This window comes from Cydia amplana, chromosome 22, assembly GCF_948474715.1.
Source record: "Cydia amplana chromosome 22, ilCydAmpl1.1, whole genome shotgun sequence".
Lineage (NCBI taxonomy): Eukaryota > Metazoa > Arthropoda > Insecta > Lepidoptera > Tortricidae > Cydia > Cydia amplana.
In genome coordinates, this window is record NC_086090.1 from 4,454,142 (window position 1) to 4,474,873 (window position 20,732).

A 20,732-nucleotide genomic window follows, 5' to 3' on the forward strand; every position below is an offset into this window, starting at 1 on the left:
AGGTAATGTCCAGTAGTTTTAATTTTAACTGTATTACATATTTATTTTAGGTAGATTTGAACCTGTTTATTCCGTATACTTAAATTTTATCTTATTAATTCAAACACAGTAAATAATATGACAATGAAATGAAAATGAAAATGAAAAAAAAAAAAAAAGTTTATTGTATAAATTTAGACATACAGTAAATCATATACAGTTACAAATGGCGGACTTAATGCCACTAGGCATCAAGTAATTTAATATGTCAGTCACAGTAATAATAGAGAAAGTCGCTTCAGTATTTAATTGTAATTATTACCTTATAAATATCAAATAATAACAAGTATGTATTCTTTAGAAATATTTTCTTTATTCATCTTAAGGATAATATAATAAATACCGGCCAAGTGCGAGTCGGACTCGCGCACGGAGGGTTCCGCACCATCAACAAAAAATAGAGCAAAATAAGCAAAAAAAAAAACAAGCAAAAAAAAAACAAGCAGAAAACGGTCACCCATCCAAGTACTGACCCCGCCCGACGTTGCTTAACTTCAGTCAAAAATCACGTTTGTTGTATGGGAGCCCCACTTAAATCTTTATTTTATTCTGTTTTTAGTATTTGTTGTTATAGCGGCAACAGAAATACATCATCTGTGAAAATTTCAACTGTCTAGCTATCACGGTTCGTGAGATACAGTCTGGTGACAGACGGACGGACGGACGGACGGATGGACAGATGGACGGACAGTGGAGTCTTAGTGATAGGGTCCCGTTTTTACCCTTTGAGTACGGAACCCTAAAAACCGGTATTTAATAGGCGTAAATATCAACAGTGCCACATCTATCCCCCGGGCAGATCATTGACATGCATACCTCCACCGTCATTATTCAAAATGCAGTATTCACACCTCTGACATACCAACTATGACAAATGCGTGTAGTGCGAGAGCCGAACGACAATTGTCCTACGCGGTTCTACATCGTTCTTCAGTTGTCAACCGGAACTCAAATTGACCTATGCATATATATTTAAAACAAAGCTTCCAGAGTTACCTTTGCATATTACAAGCAAGAGCCCACCGACGACAATGTGCAATTGTGCATGTGGGATGTGGGCAATAAAGCAATAGCTAGAAATTAGACAACATAGACGTTGAAATATAGTTAAACGCTGACAGTATTAATGAGTTATTATTTTTATAAAAGAAAACATTTTATTAAGCAATAACATTTACGATAACTCGCTAATCCCTTTCTATTTCATGGGACACCAACCAAAGCTTATTTACCAACATCCCGTCCCGGTATCTTAAACTTCGAGAGTATGAACTAATTACGCTCAACTGTGACACAGTTAATTTAACTTCCGTCCCTCGGTCTAGCATAGTAACGAGTGCACTGTATGTCGTATCATATGTCGCTTACGCAGTCTTCTATTCAAATTTGATACGGGTCGTTGAACTCTTGTTGAATCAGTTTTTTACTACACGTGTTTTTAATTAAACGGATCTGGATGAAACGGATTCTGCTAAACAAATATTTGGAACTGGAAATTGGACAACGCAAAAAGTTTTGGTAATACGATTATAGTATTTTTATATTTTTTATGTAAACGTTGTGCATATAGGCTCAGCAACGTATATAAATATATTAAGCATAACTTAACAAATATTCAATCGTCAAGTTGTGTATGTGTCCAATGGACGTTTGAAATTTATCCGATGGATTCATTAATAGGTGCTTAAAAGACAAAGTAGATCCTTTGTCATCATTAGAAAATCTTTATAAACATACCTATATTTTTAAACATGTTAATGCTGGTTTCGAACAAAATCGGTTCAAACCCTAGGAATAGAAAACACCACCTCGATTCAGAGGCTTGAGCCACTCCTAACACGACTCAATTTAAATCTAAGCTTCAGTCTTGGTGATATGGTTCAAAATGGAATACCTAAGGATTGAGTTCTCAATTATGTTCTCATATGACTCCTGCTACTGAAACTCTTTTAAAAAACCTAATATTTACGTTATCATCTGTCCAACAGTATGAACTGTAGGGCGTGCCAAAGAAATAGACATACAAACATAAATACAATTGAACGTTAACCCAGATTTTTTGTAGGTAGTTAAAAAAAATAGTATGTTCTACTTTATTCGATTATATCGCTTACGTTTGTTTTGTAATTAATAATTTGATATCACTGCAACTGATACTTGTTTTTGCAAAATCAGAAGAATTGTGGAAAAGGGCAAAACTAGTCATCTTTTTTTACACCGTATGAAATAGAAACACAATACCTACCCCCGATAAATACCTACTTCCTTAGTAGACTTACTGGCATTTTATACCGTCATTTACAAGAGCATTGTCATACATATTTGTGTGACATTAGATACCCTTGCTTACCATAACCTGATATGTGGATACTTATGACATGCTACTGAGTTTGTTGTTTGTATTAGACACATTTGTCGCAAGAGCTTTGTTTATAAGACAAGATAAATGTTAGACATCTAACATTTATCTTATCTTATAACAACAATAACAGTATGTTTTAAACCAATCAGTACAAACGAAAACAAAAAAAAAAAAATACACGTTAGACACCATAATTATGAAATCGGAACATTTTGTCTCAAAACAGCTGGGTCTGTTGCTGTAAATTTTAGCAGTAAATCGTAGTTGATTTAAACTAACACTTTATATACGTACATACGTTTTGTTACGTCCGTATTCGTTTAAAATGATGCGGAAATCGTTGATTTGTCATATATGAAACTACGTTCAAATCGTACCAATCTTTATACGTTCTTGCATTTTACGAAGGCGTTGACCTTACCTCTTATCATTATGACGTTTATTTATGTACTCGCCTTCTTGACTCAACAACTACATATGTACGTAATCTGGCCAACCATTTCTGTCACTAACAAGACCTTAAAATGGTAAAAATAGAATATTATTATAATACCCTGTTTAAATTACATTTATCTCTATTTTTCGTAACGTATTTAATTGACTAAGAGCCTGATTCAGATTTAACAATCTGTTATGTTTTTGAACTAGTTTACGGTACGACCTTGACGATCTCGCACGACTTTCACGCATGCACATATCAGGGCTATAACCGCGAAAATCGAAGTTAGCAAATTGCGGGCATCTTTCTCTGTCAGTCTAATTACGCCTTCATTGGAGTAAAAGAGAACGATCCCCGCAATTTGTGAAATTCGGTTTTCGCGGACAATTTTTAAATCTTAATCGGGCTAGGTTTATAACCCCAGCGACATGCGACGTTGCCAAAAAACTAACATCCCTTTTCTCTTTTCCAGATATAACTCTGCAAGTCAAACGGAACGCCTCAACCTTAGATTAAGTTCAACCTGACAAAAGTTATCTGTGATCTCATATTAGTTTTAAAATAGACGTACAATGGATGATAGGTAGTGCGATGTGTTGAAAATGCCTCATGCGCACTCGAGTTCGGCCGCGAGCTCCGGGGGGGATGACCTGGGCTCCACGGACGAGGTGAAGGTGTTCAAGGACGAGGGGGACGGCGAGGACGAGAAGCGAAGCTCCGAGAACTTGCTGGAGGAGAAGTCCAGCCTCATCGACTGGACTGAGAGTGAGGTGAGTCGACACTGTCTGTTTTTATTGGATAACTAGCGACCTGCCCCGGCTTCGCACGGGTTAACAAATTATACATAAACCTTCCTCTTAAATCACTCTATCTATTAAAAAAACCGCATCAAAATTCGTTGCGTAGTTTCAAAGATCTTAGCATACAAATAGGGACAGACAGACGGAAACGACTTTGTTTTATATGTACTATGTAGTGAAGGCTTGCACCACATTCTCACCTGATGGTAAGTGCCGATAAGGTCTAGGATGGAGCATGCTTACGTAAAAGATGTCTATTATCTCTGGATTTGAAAAGATCCAAGTTTCAATTAGTGGGCTGGGCACTGGGAAAAGATTTGAGGTTTTTTTTTATTTTCTAAATGTTTTTATTTTATTTCAGTCTTTTAAGTTTCATATTTTAATGTTATAAAATGGACTATCATCTTTTCTTCCCTTAATTGTTCATGCCGTGAAACAAATGACATTGAAAATTGACTATGCGTTGCTTGACTACACATATGAATTGAAGCATGATAGTAAGTTAAGGCAAACATCAGTAACACGCGTGGGACATCCCTGGAGTTACAAGCGTTGATAAGCAACGGTAACCGCTTATCATCACGCCTTCACGCCGTCTGTATGCTTGTTTGCCACCGAGGTGGAACGTGGTGGACCTTGCTGGAGAAATCTAGCTTAATCGATAGGACTGAAAGTGAGGTAAGTCCATACAATACAACATCTTTACATCCCACTAACCCGGGGCTAAGCTGGTTAACCGTAAACTCAGTATCAAATTGTACTGGTAACCATGGTAACTCCAGGTTTAACCGGTTAACCCCGGGTCAGTGGAATGGTGCAATCACCATAGGGTGCAATACCTGATGGGTGGGGTAGGATAGCCTAAGGGCCACTTGCACCATTCAATAACCCGTGGTTAAGCGGTTAAACATGGAGTTACCATGGTTACCAGTACAATTAGACACTGGGTTAACGGTTTAACCGGTTAATCCTGGGTTAGTGGGATGGTGCAAGTGGCGCTAACTCTAAAAATCCTATCAACTACCGGTTCTACCATCAAATGTTATCTTGATAAACGCGATATGATAAGACTTCCAAAATCGTTTTTTGTAGTTACCGGTTAATTTAGTAATAATCGGTCGGAACATCAAGTTTTGACGCCTTTCTGGCGCCAATATGAACTTAATTAAATTTTAACGTCACTATCAATTACATTACGAAACTCATTACGAAACTGTCATAACATTAAGTTCTCTACTCTACATTATCTAACCCAATTATATCAATTACTATTAGGAAACTCATGTTTACAAGTTGTTTTTTTTTTTCAAGTTATCTGACTTGACCTTAGGTGATAAGTATGTAAATTTATTATACACTTGCGCATTTAACCGTGAGACCACCGGCTATTAAAAAAATACTTCGCTCCACTTGCTGACATTCCTTGAAATCTATAATTACTGGACAAACATTGGAGAAAAGAAAATTCACGCGGCGCTTACATTTATGAACAATCTGACCAAAAAGAACCTATTGGTATAGCAAAACCACGTTAACTTTGCGTATTTCCAAGCCCTTATCATATGTACTAAAGGTTCAATGTTGTTTGATTGTCATCGATTGCTACTGGGTTGTTTAATAGAGGAACAGCAGGTGCTTCCCAGGTAGGTCTTTATTTGTACATGTTCCCGGTATTTGAGCCACTACAATGATTCAATAGGATTACTCTGAATTCCGTCTGCCTCCTATAAAACACCCCCATCATTCTTAATGCGCTTTTAAAAATAAAATTTATTGCAAAAACGAACTTATTTGTATTGCTATAAGAGTAGTGCGTGAGTTTTCTGAATGATTCGAGTTTGAATTTGGAGCTATGTGTGCTTTTACACTTTCGAACTGTAGTACAATTATACGTATTGTATTTTTTCGCATACTTTGAAATGCCATGATACAACATGTTTATTTGTGTATGCTTTGGGTGTGACGGTGCGAACCCGAAAGGTAACTTCTTTTACATTTTAAAAGGGATGTTGATCTTTTGTATAATTAAAATGTCAGCGATGCTTCACAAAAACGTCAATTAATAGCGTTGAAACTTGAAAACATGAGCATAATACATATTAATAAGTCTTGTAAGTGTTCTCATTACGACCAATTCGTTGTAGATTACCATCTTTGGCTGTAATCGGAAAACAACAACTCAATTAGTTTCTACACACAGATACACATCAGTATAGATCCGAAATGCCAAATTATCCGTAAAACAAACAAAAACAACCACAACAGCCGAAACGAAACGTCACCCAAAACACTGATTGAGGTTTCCGAAAAAAAAAACAGGTACCTTCCTTAAATTTATGTCGGAATATTGTGTTGCAGGAACATAAATTACTTATTCATTGTATTTCCGAAAATAGGGGTGCGATCACAATGAGATCTACCTGCGTTCAGGTATTTCTTATAATAAACAACGACGCTATTGTCAATGGTTCTACCTGTGGGCGAGGTAAACATGAGACACCTACGGACTGGTAGGATTCACCTTTCTTGAAGTCGGCGAGTCGAACATTCGGGTGAGCCAGTATGAAGTTAAGTCCTCAACTGTGCGGTTCTTCAAAAATTTCCTGCCTTTGTACAGCTATTAATTGTGGAATGAACTGTCTCCTACATCAATCCGATGATGATGAATGTCATTCGACACCCTCCCTTTTAGTAGGGTGTGAGAGGTCTCTGCCGCATTCCTGCTTCGGAGACTGTTTCCATTCGCGCCCCATCCTTGTGGGGCGGTCTTCCGTCGTCATTTTGTGGACGACTGTGTAATCCGGCGTGGGTCAGCTTTTTCGCTACCGGCCATTATCCAACCCCACATCAATACGACCTCCAACCCCGGCCACAAACTAGACGAGATGGCATGGGAAGTAGGCAGAGACGTTAGTATGGCCGCGCTACTCTGCATGTTCCTCGTCATGCCCACCGCTCCCTAATTTGGCGCGAGTCAAAGGACCGGTATGGAGCGCCGCGATTAATCCCGCGAGTAGGGCAGTGTGTGGCCAATGCCCACGGCCTACAGGCCATCCGCCGGGGCGTACGTGGTCGAATGCTTATAGCGACCCTGCGGTACCCCATCTAGAGCGGAGTCGGCACTCGTTGGTGGTTTTAGACGGTAGACCTCCACTGGTTAGTCCGTCATCCCCCCTGGTTCCCCCGGACCAGGTGGCATGCGTAAACGCATTTCCCCAACGTAAAAAAAAAGGCCAGTGTGTGGCCGGACATCCCGGCAGCCCGAGGAGCAGCGCGATGAGCATAGTCTGGCCGAGGTATTAAGAAAAGAGCGAACTCCCATCTTAAAGGTTGCAACGCAGTTTACAGTTAACTTGGTTCACAGCATTCGTCTGTGATTGATAAGCAATGAAAATATGATTGGAATGCTTTTCTCATTGCACCAAAGGCCATCGGTTCAACCAGGTACAAACAGCAACACTTAACTGTCCATCGGTGGACCTTATGCCTTTTGTAATAAGGTTTACGAACGGTCAGTTAACAATGTGACTAATGTGAGCGATGGTACCAAGTATACGAAATCGGTGATACAATGATTCTCCTGGAGGCGAGTGCTTCGTGCGTTTATAAGAATTTACGAATGCGAATTCCGTCTCACTTTCAAAGCTAAAATGACAAGGATAGAAGCGCATATTGGATTATACTTAGGTGTAATTCTGGCTGTATGTCATAATAGCAACGATTATCGTACGTGATGCAATTACAATGGTATTGTGCGTTCTGAGTTTCGATTTCTTTTCGATTAAGGTTTCCGTTTTGATCGATTAAGTTCCAAAGGTCGTATGTTCATTGAAATGATTATTGATATACGATGTTTTGGAATATTTCGATTTTATAGAAATATTTACGCTTTCTTGGTATTGATTGGCTGATTATAATGCCGCGTGTATAGTATACATCATGTTTAGTTTGTTTTGAAAACTTCAATATTTCTTATTTCGTGTGAGAAATTGATTTTCCGCAATTTCACTTGGAATCCGTGTCGGTTTTGCGAAGGATATTGGATTATGTACGTTTTTATATATCTTTACCTTTTGATGTTGTAAATTCGATACGTTTTTTTAATATTGAAAATGATAATAGTACCTACCAGCATTAATATCAATAACATTTCAATTTATTTGAATGTTTTTACGGTACTTTAAATGCAAGTACGAGTATACAGGAAATATTATTCGCTCATTATTTTTCGTACTATGGCATTTATAATATGTATTAGTATTAGGGATTATACTATTATAATCCCTAAACTCCAAACTCTAAACTCTATAGTTTACTAATAAATTCAATCACGTGATATAAACAAACAATATAAAATCACAATACTTCACGAAGCTCACACGCACCCTTGCTAAATGCTAACTACGTAGCAAAACCCTTGCTAAATGCTAACTACGTAGCAAAAAGTTCCCGTCTAACTAAATTGCGTCTAGCTTACGCTTTAGACTTTTTCTAGACTTCAGCTTCGATCTTTTTGCGGCCATTAGAGTGAATGGTTGCGCGGTTTCCGCTGCTATTCCTAGTGCTTAGATACCTCCTAGGTCTAAGGGGTCTTATTTAGTACTAGCGACCCGCCCCGGCTTCGCACGGGTTAACTAATTATACATACTCGTAAACCTTCCTCTTGAATCACTCTATCTATTTAAAACAAACTGCATCAAAACCCGTTGCGTAGTTTAAAAGATCTAAGCATACATAGGACAAACAGACAGTGGGAAGCGACTTTGTTTTATACTATGTAGTGAGTAGTGATAATATGCCTTCGATATCTAGAAGAACTAATAAAACAATCGACACAAATCGACCTATTTTCCCACGTAATATGCCTTTTACACTGAGCCCGTACCATGAGTCACTGACAGTGTCAAAATTGACATTTACGCTATCGAGAACGTAATTTACTTTCTATACATTTCGTTTGCACTAATAAGCGAGTACGAGCAAGATGTATAGAAAGTAAATTACGTTCTCGACGGCGTTTATGTCAGTGCCAAACTGATGGTAGCCGTACTGGTCCTTGCAACTTTCGTAGGTACAAACTTCACGGAAATTTTACTAGAAATAAAGGACACTTTCATTTAGGTAATAAAAAAGTTAGATCCATATACAAACACATGAAAAAAAAATCTATAATTTTCAATATAAAATTACGTTATACTATTTAAAAAAAACTAGTTATTACGATTTCCTGCTTATGGCGCGAATTTGGCCAGAGCCCGTACCATGAGTCACTGACAGTGTCAAAACTGACATTTACGCTATCGAGAACGTAATTGACTTTCTATACATCTCGTTTGCGCTAATATGCGAGTACGAGCGAGATGTATAGAAAGTAAATTACGTTCTCGACGGCGGCGTTTATATCAGTGCCAAACTAATGGTAGCAGGGATCGGAACCGGTTTTTTGCAAAAACTTAGAAATAACCATATTTTTCGGATTATTTTATTCTCGAAATAAAGGACTCAGTTGTGTTTTTAGGTTACGACTTCGTATTATTAGATTGCCCAATCAGAAATGAAGTAATTAGCAAAGAACGAAAAAATACCGTTTCCGTTCCCATACAAAAAATACCGGTATCCGATCCCTGAATGGTAGTATTCCTGGTCCCTTCAATATCTTCTTAAGCAGAATTTAATGCATTTCTTCAAAACAGACTTGTTTCTAGTCATTGTAGACCTAAACAAAGAGATTACCATCTGATTTCACGGAACTTATGACAGATATCCAAAAGCAGTAGTTAGACATGCTCAAACAATGAGTATGACTCACTAGCCGAGCACTCAGTCTGTCTTGCAAGACAACTATTTGTTCTGACTGGCATTACTGCAGTGGGATTATAGACCCGTATATTGACTTAGAAATAAAAGATCCTTCACGTTTGAAGTTTGAAGGACTCATGAATTGAGCATTTAGTGATTTTATAGTGTATCTTAGACAAGTATGCATTTTGACGTTTCTGTAATGGGAATATTACATACCTAGGCGTGTCTGTGACTTAGGTAGTTTCTCTGGATAGGCTCGTCATGCAATTGACAAAAACTGAGCGTATCTAACAAAATTTTTAATATTTTCTTTAATTAAGTCTACACTGTCTTCTCCTCGTTTAGCAGTAATCCGCAGTGTCTTTTCGAGTCTATATTTTTTAACCAAGTTTGGTTTAAGTCACTTTTTCCTATTAAGTCGTTGCACTGCTTATATTTCCATCGTGACTCACAAATCAGGTTCCGAATTAAAGGATTGGCTGATTGTAAAACTGGACGCTGGGCTGTTTATCAAGATAATTATCATTATAATTATCATTAGTTATCATTATCTTGTGTGTGATGTAGATTAGGAGTTAGAAGGATCGTTATCGTTAGTGTCCAAGAAATAATTAGGTTTCGGAATGTGTCAAGCGCATTGTGGTTTTGTGTCAATCCGTATAAAAAGGGACTTCGCATCTTATAAGAATAAGAATAATTTATTTATAATAAAATAGGTAGGCAATCACAAAGGTGTCCGGTAAGCACCAAACTAGGCTGAGCCTGTATCTTGGTTTGCTCCCGAATTGCGAGGCAGGAAGTTTCTGGAGAAACGCACAGTTTAGGACTGCCAACCATCTATGTCTCTATCTATGACCTCTAGCACCGGTCGGCAACCTTTTAGCAGCCAAGGTCCACATAGTTAACGAAGTTGAAGCGGGCCGTACTTTGTTATTATCAGACATTGTCTTTCAATATTACATACAAAATAGCCAGGGAGGCTCGCGGGCCGCAGGTGACAGGTTCACGGGCCGCATGCGGCTCGCGGGCCGCAGGTTGCCGACTGCTGACCTAATATGTGGTGACGATGGAAATGTTGTCGCGTGGAGCGATGGCGGAAAGCGTCACGGCTCGGCCACAACATTGAGCGACTTGCGACGGCGGTAGCGATAACTATAGGTTGGAGCGAGACACAGCGATCCGAACTTTCGTTCGCACCTATGGTTGTCGCTGCCGCCGTCACCAGTCGCAAGTCGTGGCCGAGCCGTCAGGGATCCGAACCCTCGCAACACTGGGCCCGATTCGGATTTAGATATCTATTAGACATCACCAAGATAAGTCAGTGTTAAAAGTGCTCTAGCGCTATTCATTTGATTAGATATCCAACGCTAATGCATATTAATCACAACATGAGCGCAGTCAATCATAATTCCAAGAATATTCATATAAACAGTAAGTAGAAATGACGCGGCCCACATACAGAACACAATAGGGCAGTTATCGAGAACCTTCGTATCACCAATATTGATGACAAGGTTCGAGTCCTGTCAAGTACGGAGGTGGGAGTTGGTATTTCTTCAATGCACTTAAGAGCAATGGAAACAGGTAGGAAAACTTACAAAGTTACAGTTAAGTGATAAAAATTTCGATACCTAGAGGTAACTTGACACCAAGCTGAGGGGAGACCTTTTCAGTGACGTTTATGCTTAGTATAATAAAGTGTAATAATAATAATAGATTTAAGCGATATTGTAAGCGTCCTGGATAGATTTATTTTCTTTCTTTCTTTCTTCTTTCTTTCTTTCTTTCACACAAATATTAGCACTACGTTACTACCTACGTTAGACGTTGTTCAAGTATGTAATAATCAAAGACAGAGTGAATGAATAAGTCTAAAAACTGGCGTATTCTGATTTTAATAACGGGTTATGAATTAGATTAGCTACGTACCTAATCCAGATTTAATTCATAACCTAGATTAAAATCAGAATACGCCTGTAAGACTTGACACATACGATCATACATACAATCGCTGGTGTTACTGCGACAAAGTCCTAGACGTTTCAGCACCACCCCGTGCCGTATTTCGTCCGGCGTTATATTTAGCTAACAACGCGTTCTTGTCTCAGCATCCGCTTCCGGCCGCCATCTTGCTTCTCGGAAGGAGGGTCAGCGTCCAGCGTACAGTCAGCTTAAATGCGGCTCTGATTTTATGTACAGTCAGCATCATCAAATAGGTAGTGATGGCCAAAGTGGGCAATTATATCGGAACACTTATTGACTCAGGACCGGGATAAGCGGCGTACTCGAAGAGAGGCCTATGCTCAGCAGTGGGCGATATAAAAGGCTGAAATGATGATGATGGTAACAGAGGTGAGCTACGATGTTTATAAAACTGTGTGGGCTGATATAAAAAAAAAACCGGCCAAGTGCTAAAACATTTACAAGTGTCATAGAAATTAAGGGCCAGTTGCACCACTCAATAACCCGGGGTTAACCGGTAAAACCTGGAGTTACCATGGTTACCAGTACAATTTGACACTGTGTTAACAGTTTAACCGGTTAACCCCGAGTTAGTGGGATGGTGCAAGTGGAGCTAAGTGTAAGAAGGTTCGGTAATAAAATAACCGAGAATATTTCATGGGATTTTTGCAATTTTTCAATCTTTGGCACAGCATTCGGCGTCGACTCCTCAAACTATACGAGTATGTCCTGTGTCACAATGACTATAAAACGTCGGCCGTTGACCTATAGCTAACTTCACTTCTATTAAAGCTAAGACTGTGAATTTAGTCATAATTAAGCGCTGTCGCGATTTTATTAATTCAGCCTTGGAACGCATTCAGTTAATTATTACTAAACCGACTGTTTATTAAGCGCTTAAGCGTTTGGATCTACGAACTGGCTGGTTTGTAACTTGTTATTTAAGCGGATGGCTCTTTTTACAAGCTTTTATTTAACTTGGAATGTATGTGCCTATAGGCCAATCAAATAGATTTATCCTCCTATTCCTCCTCATCCTAAGACTTCAATTTTCATCACGATTTAAACAAATTTTCTGTCGGACGTACCGTTTTCTTTCTACAAGCAAAAAACTGAAAAAAAAGTAAAAATGTATGCACACGTCCTGAATTTAGAACCAAATGAAGGTATTAAAACGATTTCCAGGTTGCTGAGAATGAATCCCTCGAAACGCTTTTTATTGATCTTATTTGATTGGCCTACTTTGTATGTTCTGGTCAAATCTTGCATTAGATAAATTAGACCCACTTCCCATTCGATTGAGCTAAAACTTCACATTCATTGCACGGGGTGACACTTGCAATATTATGGTACTATCGAGCTGATGATGGAGATCTCCGCTTTTACGTATAAAACGCTCACGCCCCGCTCGCACCCCGCTCGGAAAACGCGCCTGTGTGACGGAACCTTTAGTCTGGAAGCTTGTGTATCAAGAATATAATTTTTTGTCAAAAATTCTTGTTTTTTTTTATATTATAAATGGGCTTACTCATGGCCACAGACTAGCCGAGGCGAAGACGTTGCCTACGATGGAGCGAGCCTGCCCAGAAGGTGCCTGTTCACCCTTGATTTGAAGATTGCCGGGTTATATGAGCTCGGAAATATAGACGCCGGCAAAGAATTCCATTCCTTGGCAGTGCGCATAAGAAACGAGGAAGCAAAGCGCTTCGTGCGAATTGGTGGAATATCTACAAGTAAGAGGTAGGAGGCTTCTGTTATAGTTAGAGGAGTTAGATTATTCATAGCACACAAACCACTAGCCCATATTAATTTCTTATGCGTGGGCGCAAGTTCACTTCCTAATTGCGTACTGTTTGTTTGCTCGTGGGCCGTTGCATTGGCCTGCATACTTGCATAGGCTCCTTAGGTCGTCTGGAAGAGATCATCAAACACTACTTTGGTAGGACATTAACTTCATCATCTTTCTGGCGTTGTCCCGGCTCGGCTTTTTATCCTCATATGTAATTAATCTCAAGAATTAACTTAGGCACTAGTTTTTACGAAAGCGACTGCTATCTGACCTTCTAACCCAGAGGGGAAACTAGGCCTTATTGTAATTAGTTCGGATTCCTCACGATGTTGTCTTTCACCGAAAAACGACTGGTAAATATCAAATGAAATATCATACCATACATCATAATTATGTTCCGAAAAAGTCAATTGTCACGGGCCAGGGTTTGACTTGAACTCAATTTGTGCCGTTTTCGAGAACGTTCTCCGTTTACTATGGGAGATATTTTCGAGCGAGAACGTTCCCCATACAAAACGGAGAACGTTCTCGAAAACGGCACAACTCTAGTTTGATCTTTGATTTCGCAACCTCGGTTTGAAAATCCCACGCTCTTACTTCCTTCCGATAATAGTCCATTTCCTTCCTTAGTATCTACGCCAAATATTGGGATTAGTTGCCAAGCGGACCCTAGGCTCCCAGAAGTCTTGGCAAATCGCCGGCATAACGCAAGAAAGACGATGATAAAAATATCAACTTTACCACATCTAGTAACTTTATCCGTCCGTCGGTCTGTACAGCCTCACCTTCGCGAGCACATTAGTTATGCGGCTTTAGTGCACTCGTGTTTAGTCATTTCTAAGTCTAGACCTAGACGGACCTAAGTACCTAACCGTTCACACCACACTGGACCTAGCTACTGGCAATTAAAGTTGAGTGAAGAGTAAAGGTACGCTTTAGTTTTATGATGACCTAAAACTTAAAACGTAAAATCAAACACTCGTTGCACTCGAATACGTAGTGTTCTCTCTGTCACACTTATCTATGTGACAGAGAGCACACTACGTATTACGCGGGCATCGAGATTATGATTTTACTACCGTTCACGCGATTCTAAACTATATATTGCTAGTGTTAAGTGTTACAATTGATTGTTAAATAAAATGGACTTGCGTCATACTGGATAGTGTTGTTTAACTATCGATACTTCCATAATTTAGATTAAATATGGATACTAAATCCTATGAAATAATATGGTGCTAAAAGCTCCGATGAAGTGTCGATAAAGTGGTCTAGTTATCCTTACACATTATTGTAAATTGTAACATTGTGAGGATTCTAATGTTTATTTCATACCTATCGTTTTACTATGACTACCGTTCGTACAGTCAGTATCAAATAAATAAATAATGACGGCCAAAGTGACCAAATATGTATACCTACTCTGGCAAAACAACTTTGTCAGTAGAAAAAGGCGACAAATGTAAAAAATTTAGGCGCAAAGCGTTGACTTCCCATAGAAAATTTGAATTACGCGCTTTTTCTACTGACAACACAAGGTGTGTTTCAGTATATCGTAAGTATAAACATGAAAAACTGTTTGCACTGATTAATCGCCAGTTAGATTTTAAGCACCTTGACATCAAATTAAATGAATGGACGCTTCAAATATATTTCAATGCCTGTAAAAGAGGAGAGCCTCAGAGAAGTCTAACTACATACACTACAGATGTAATGCATAATTATTACCTATCCATCGTATTATCACGGAAACGTACAAACGTGTCTTGCTATTTCAGTTAGCCTCGGTACAAAAAGTACTGACGTTGACTGAAGTAGCATGCCACATACGAACCTTTCCCGAGAAAATCACTACATAGTATAAAACAAAGACACTTCCCGCTGCCTGTATGCTTAGATCTTTAAAACTACGCAACGGATTTTAATGGGGTTTTTTAGGGTTCCGTAGCCAAATGGCAAAAAACGGAACCCTTATAGATTCGTCATGTCTGTCTGTCTGTCTGTCTGTCCGTCTGTCCGTCTGTCCGTCTGTCCGTCTGTCTGTCCGTCCGTATGTCACAGCCACTTTTCTCCGAAACTATAAGAACTATACTGTTGAAACTTGGTAAGTAGATGTATTCTGTGAACCGCATTAAGATTTTCACACAAAAATAGAAAAAAAACAATACATTTTTGGGGTTCCCCATACTTCGAACTGAAACTCAAAAATTTTTTTTTCATCAAACCCATACGTGTGGGGTATCTATGGATAGGTCTTCAAAAATGATATTGAGGTTTCTAATATCATTTTTTTCTAAACTGAATAGTTTGCGCGAGAGACACTTCCAAAGTGGTAAAATGTGTGTCCCCCCCCCCCCTGTAACTTCTAAAATAAGAGAATGATAAAACTAAAAAAAATATATGGTGTACATTACCATGTAAACTTCCACCAAAAATTGGTTTGAACGAGATCTAGTAAGTAGTTTTTTTTTATACGTCATAAATCGCTTAAATACGGAACCCTTCATGGGCGAGTCCGACTCGCACTTGGCCGCTTTTTAATAGATAGAGTGATTCGAGAGGAAGGTCTATGTATAATTTGTTAACCCGTATGAAGCCGGGGCGGGTCGCTAGTACGATAGAAACCAATATGCACTACATCTGTAAGTATCTTATAGTTAATGAATCAGGTCAGTTGTCTGCTTTGTCTATCGAAATAATGTTGTATTATTTAAGCCTAATTGATTATTATTACGTACATTATAATTATCTTAATCTTTTCTCGTGGTCAGGAAATGATTAGATAAGATAAATTATGGCAAGGTTAACAACGCACGATCCTTACTACATTTTGCTAAATTTGAAATACAAAAGGGCTTATTTTAGTGACAAACATATATTATATTTACATAATATAGTAGGTAAAGTCCTCACGTACATTTCCATTCGTCAGGATAAACATCATTGGCCCATCGTCACAAAAAATATGTTCTAATATACCTAAACACTCAGATCGCTGGGCCAAATTAGCCACGGACTGGATCCCACAGGATGGATCTCGGGGCAGAGGAAGACCCCGAAGACCCAAACGGAGGTGGCGGGACGACCTCGATACATTCTGTGTGGAGTGGCGGGAGTGTGCATTGGACAGAGCCAAGTGGCAGGAAAGACCCTTTGCCCAGCAGACGAACACACGAATAGGCTAAAAAAAACCTAAATATACAAGTCAATATGTTATGCTACTGCTAAATTACAAGTATATAGTTAGTTCTATTATATCACACAACTTCTATAAAAATCAGTTCGATAGAAAGTTCCAAGTTTATCACCGAATCAATACGACGTATCGATATCTGCGATAACTTATCACTGGCAACCCTGAATGGGCCACAGTGTAAAAAAATACAATAGCTACACTTTGGTTACTGGCACATATGAATGTTATATCATATACCAAGACAAGTCTGCGATTCGGAGCGTCTTAAGACGATGAGGTAAGGTTTAATTTTAATTGGATTTTTGATATAATAATTTTGTAAAGCTTATAGTTTGTTCTGTGGTCTAAATAACAAATTTGTTATCAGCGCACCCGTCATCCGTGTAAGATTATTATAGGATATTGCCCTCGTTATTGACATATTGATATTGGACATGTGTTTATTAAGAAAGGACGTTATATTCCGGTCAAATATAGGATGTTGACATGTCTTATATGTCGTAATGTTAGATAAGTATCAGTGTCAGGAAGTATGCAAAATGTGGTGATTTAATCTAAGTAAATAGTTGAGTATTTAGATAAGAATCGTACTCATTTTATCAGATTGGGGTAAAATGGATAATTAAATGAATCACATCCAAACTAACGAACTATTTCTAAGAATTCTATCGCAAACAGAACCATACAGTAAAGATAAATGCCCAAAACACGAATACAGTGTTAATAGACAAGAAAAGGCAATACAATTGCCTTTATTGCCCCCAAATCACACAATTGGCCGTTATTTAGCGCCGTTTAAACCATTTAAATTTCGAACAGGCGCCGCCGATAAAACCAAAGACAACAAACTTTTCGCCCACATCGATTAAGACATCGCCAATCGAATAGATTTAATTATTTAAAAACATTCGATTCTTGAACAAATAAACCATTCGATTCTAGTTATTGCCCGGGTTAATGCTAACTTTAATTATGCCACGTAAAGTTTAATGAGAGAATTAAGATTAAGACTGATTGAAGTTTAGTTTTTGTAGGTCGCCATCTTGAGCGCTATTTCGATCCCACGGTGTTGCTAACTGAAAAAAATAATTAAAGGCGCTTTCGGACTACTTTATTTCGATGGTTGGCATGTATATTGTTTAATTATTGTGACTGACTTCATGTTTTATAATGTTGGATATTCTGGATTTTCCTTACATACATTTCTAGAGATTGGAATAGTTTTTCTGAGGTATAGACAAATCACTGTCATCCGAATTAACACGGAAGACATGTTGGTTTAAAAAAGTAAAAATAACGTTTAGCAATAGACTGTGGCGGTTTAATGGTGCGTTTTATTTAACTGCCGCCATTTTCAGGGTTCCGCGGCATTCGTTTTTTATACGACGTTTGCTTGTTGACGCAAAACATATGTTTTGTCTTACAATAATATTTTGAAAGGAAGTTACGTTACTTTGTCATATTGCACATGTGTAGATGAACTTGAATTTTTATGTTTATGATTTCTGCAGTTTTACACAACTACTAAACGCGTGTTTCTTACGCAAAACAATCTTTCTATAAGGAGATGTCCTAATCTAATGGTAGGGCAAAAAACAGGTGAATTTTGGGCAATAGTAGCAACACTAGCAACATTTCCCGTTATGGCTCCTCTACACGATGGGCCAACGCCGGCCACTCCAAGGGACGCAGCCATGCGGTAGAATGAGATAGCAATATCACTTGCTCCCTCTAACGCATAAATGCGTCCCTTGGAGTGGCCGGCGTTGGCCCATCGTGTAGAGGAGCCATTACGCCCATTACGTGTAATCTTCTAATACTAAAGAAAAAGTGATTAAGCCGCCCCAGTGCCTCTGACATTGGAGTCACTTTTTCCTCAGTATATATTCATTTCAGTTTTTCAATTCATCCATACTATGAATACATAGTAATATGACCTTTTACAAAATTTAATATTTCTTCCTCAGGCCTTATTCCCATCTCTATTCGAGGTCAGCTCCTCTAATCTAATGCTTAGGCTGTGGTCTTTTCTGAGTCGTCTCTGGCTCCGTGTTGGAGTTTTTGAGGTATTTCTTTATGACACAAACTTTAAATTAACCTTCTTTACAGCTTGGCAAAAAAGAGTAGAAATTAAAAAGTGGCAACACTGTAGTGTCGTCCCGTTTTCTTATATAAATTGGTTTGAAATAATTTCTATTCTTTTTTGCCAAGCTGTACAAAATTTAACGTAAATTGACGGAACCCTCGCTCCCCGCGTCAGTTTTACGACGGCCATGCTGTTCCGCCGTGCTCACGCGCGGGAAAATGGAATAGTAAATCTTTTACGGCAGTACCTATATTAGTGTTCCTCGATCCATTGTACGGAGATAAAAATCCTCGTAAACCAAGGATATTTCTAGGGTACGGGTTTTTTAATTATCTTAAAGTAGAATTTAGTCAAGGTTTCTTCCATTCAAACGAAATTCTTCAACAGTATAGTAACGACTGTTGGCCAAAGTATATTTTTAATCTCCTATGTTTTTTTTTTAATTATGTTTTTTTTTTTTCATTTCTGGTGTAAAGTCCATCACGAATATCACGATTCAACTTGGTAACGCAGCCAGCGTGATGGGTGCTTTTATGTCTCGATCGGGCGATTTTTTTTTTGTTTTTGTTTAGTTTAGTCTACCTATAAAGTATTACGAGAGATAGGAGATAAGACAAATTACGAGGACCATAAACTATGATCGGACTATATTTATAGTAGGTACCGACATTAAGGAGGGGATGGGATTAGCACAGGATCAAAGAGAGTTGAATTGAGTATTTGTCGAATACAGGCTAATAAAAGAGATAAAGTGAGATGGGGTAAGATAATTGTAGGGAATCTTCATACTGTATCTCTCGCCCCACATGACCTTATGTGTATGAGTAATAATATATTACGAAATAGAAATATTTTTCCATGTCCGCAGCCGCCTCCTTGGGTGTCGTTTTACGGCGGCATAAATCGGCCGCTCGTCAATTACGGTGCTATTTCAGTATGTTTAATTGCTGCGCAACGCGTTTTCGAACGCGCCCGGTTTGAATTTGGAACTTGGAAGTGTCTGTTTAACTGACTTCCTATGAACGTTATGGTTTAATCTTGATGGTTTAATCACCAGAAATGTTGGTTTGGGATTATACATGTTTAGTGGGACCATCAATATGCATGGCATTTGCAATTGAGTTGGGAAATGTCAGTATTAATGTAAAATTTATATGAAAATATGACGTTTATAATGTTACTTGCTCACTTTGTTCTGTTCAAGTTGGTGCAAAGTTACCCGCAAAAAAATAGTTTTTTTTTAAACAAAAGATGGTGCCGATCGTGAGTTTTGAATTTAAACAGTAGGTATTATTGCGCATTGTCGTGGCATTGTCCATCCAGTGATGCGAATAACAAAAGAGAAGCGCGCAGTTAAAAACTTAAAATGCTTCAAGACTTATAGCGTTATTAATAAACGGCTGCTAACTTAATCCGTTGATGGTCGTCGTTTGTCCCTATCTGACGTCATACCATAGAGAGGGATAAACGACGATCATCAGCTGATAAACTTAGCAGACGTTTATGAATAATGCCGTTACTTGGGAACTTTAATGTTGCTAAGTTACTTAAGTACAGATTTAAAAACATAACAATCCCTATTACACAACTTCCGAAAATCCACAGAAAGCTCGTCAGCTTTATCTACCTAAATACCAGTTTATCATGGATTCTTTAAATATTAGCTCCCGACTATCTGGTGTCGGGTCAGTTGCAACGGCATTTGTATGTGTTGTACAGCTTAGACAGGTGAAGATAGTGCATTTGGTGGAAAAAACGCTGTTTAACATCTTAAAGTTATTTCTAGTTACCGTTTATGATCGAAGGGAGTTGAAGCTAGCTGGGTGCAAGTTGTACTAGCTCGCAAACTAGGGGAGCATTTATTGACCTCATAAATTCATACTTAGAGGCCGCAGCAAACACGGCCGAATTTCACCTTCCCATACAAACGGAGTTTCGTTATCATTTTAAAACTACGTGTTGGATTGTAATAAAACTTTGCACATACAAAGACAAGAGATATATCTATGTCTCTAATTAGTTTATATAGCTCCAGCTTATAAAACAAACGAAATAGAGCAAAAACAAGTTTTGTATGAAAAACTTAAATTCGCTAAAGGTATTTTTAATATAATATTTTAATAACCACATTTTTTTACAAGGTTGATATTAAACGCATATTATGCATTCTTTACTTTACGATTGCATAAAAAGTATAAAAACCATCTGTTCTTAGAACCAAGTGTCAATTCTAGAGTGACTACGCTGTTCTAATCTA

At 38.4% G+C, this 20,732-nt stretch overlaps 1 protein-coding gene across 2 annotated transcripts in view; it reads left to right on the forward strand.

The window, feature by feature from the left end:
- The window catches only part of LOC134658383 (protein pangolin, isoforms A/H/I/S), a 227,915-nt gene that overhangs the window by 73,091 nt on the left and 134,092 nt on the right, over positions 1–20,732 (forward strand). For both annotated transcript variants that reach the window (XM_063514062.1, XM_063514061.1), the window contains exon 2: positions 3,313–3,610. In XM_063514062.1, the coding sequence (XP_063370132.1) occupies positions 3,443–3,610 (168 nt within the window). In that variant the 5' untranslated portion in view covers positions 3,313–3,442. The remainder of the gene's footprint in view (positions 1–3,312; positions 3,611–20,732) is intronic.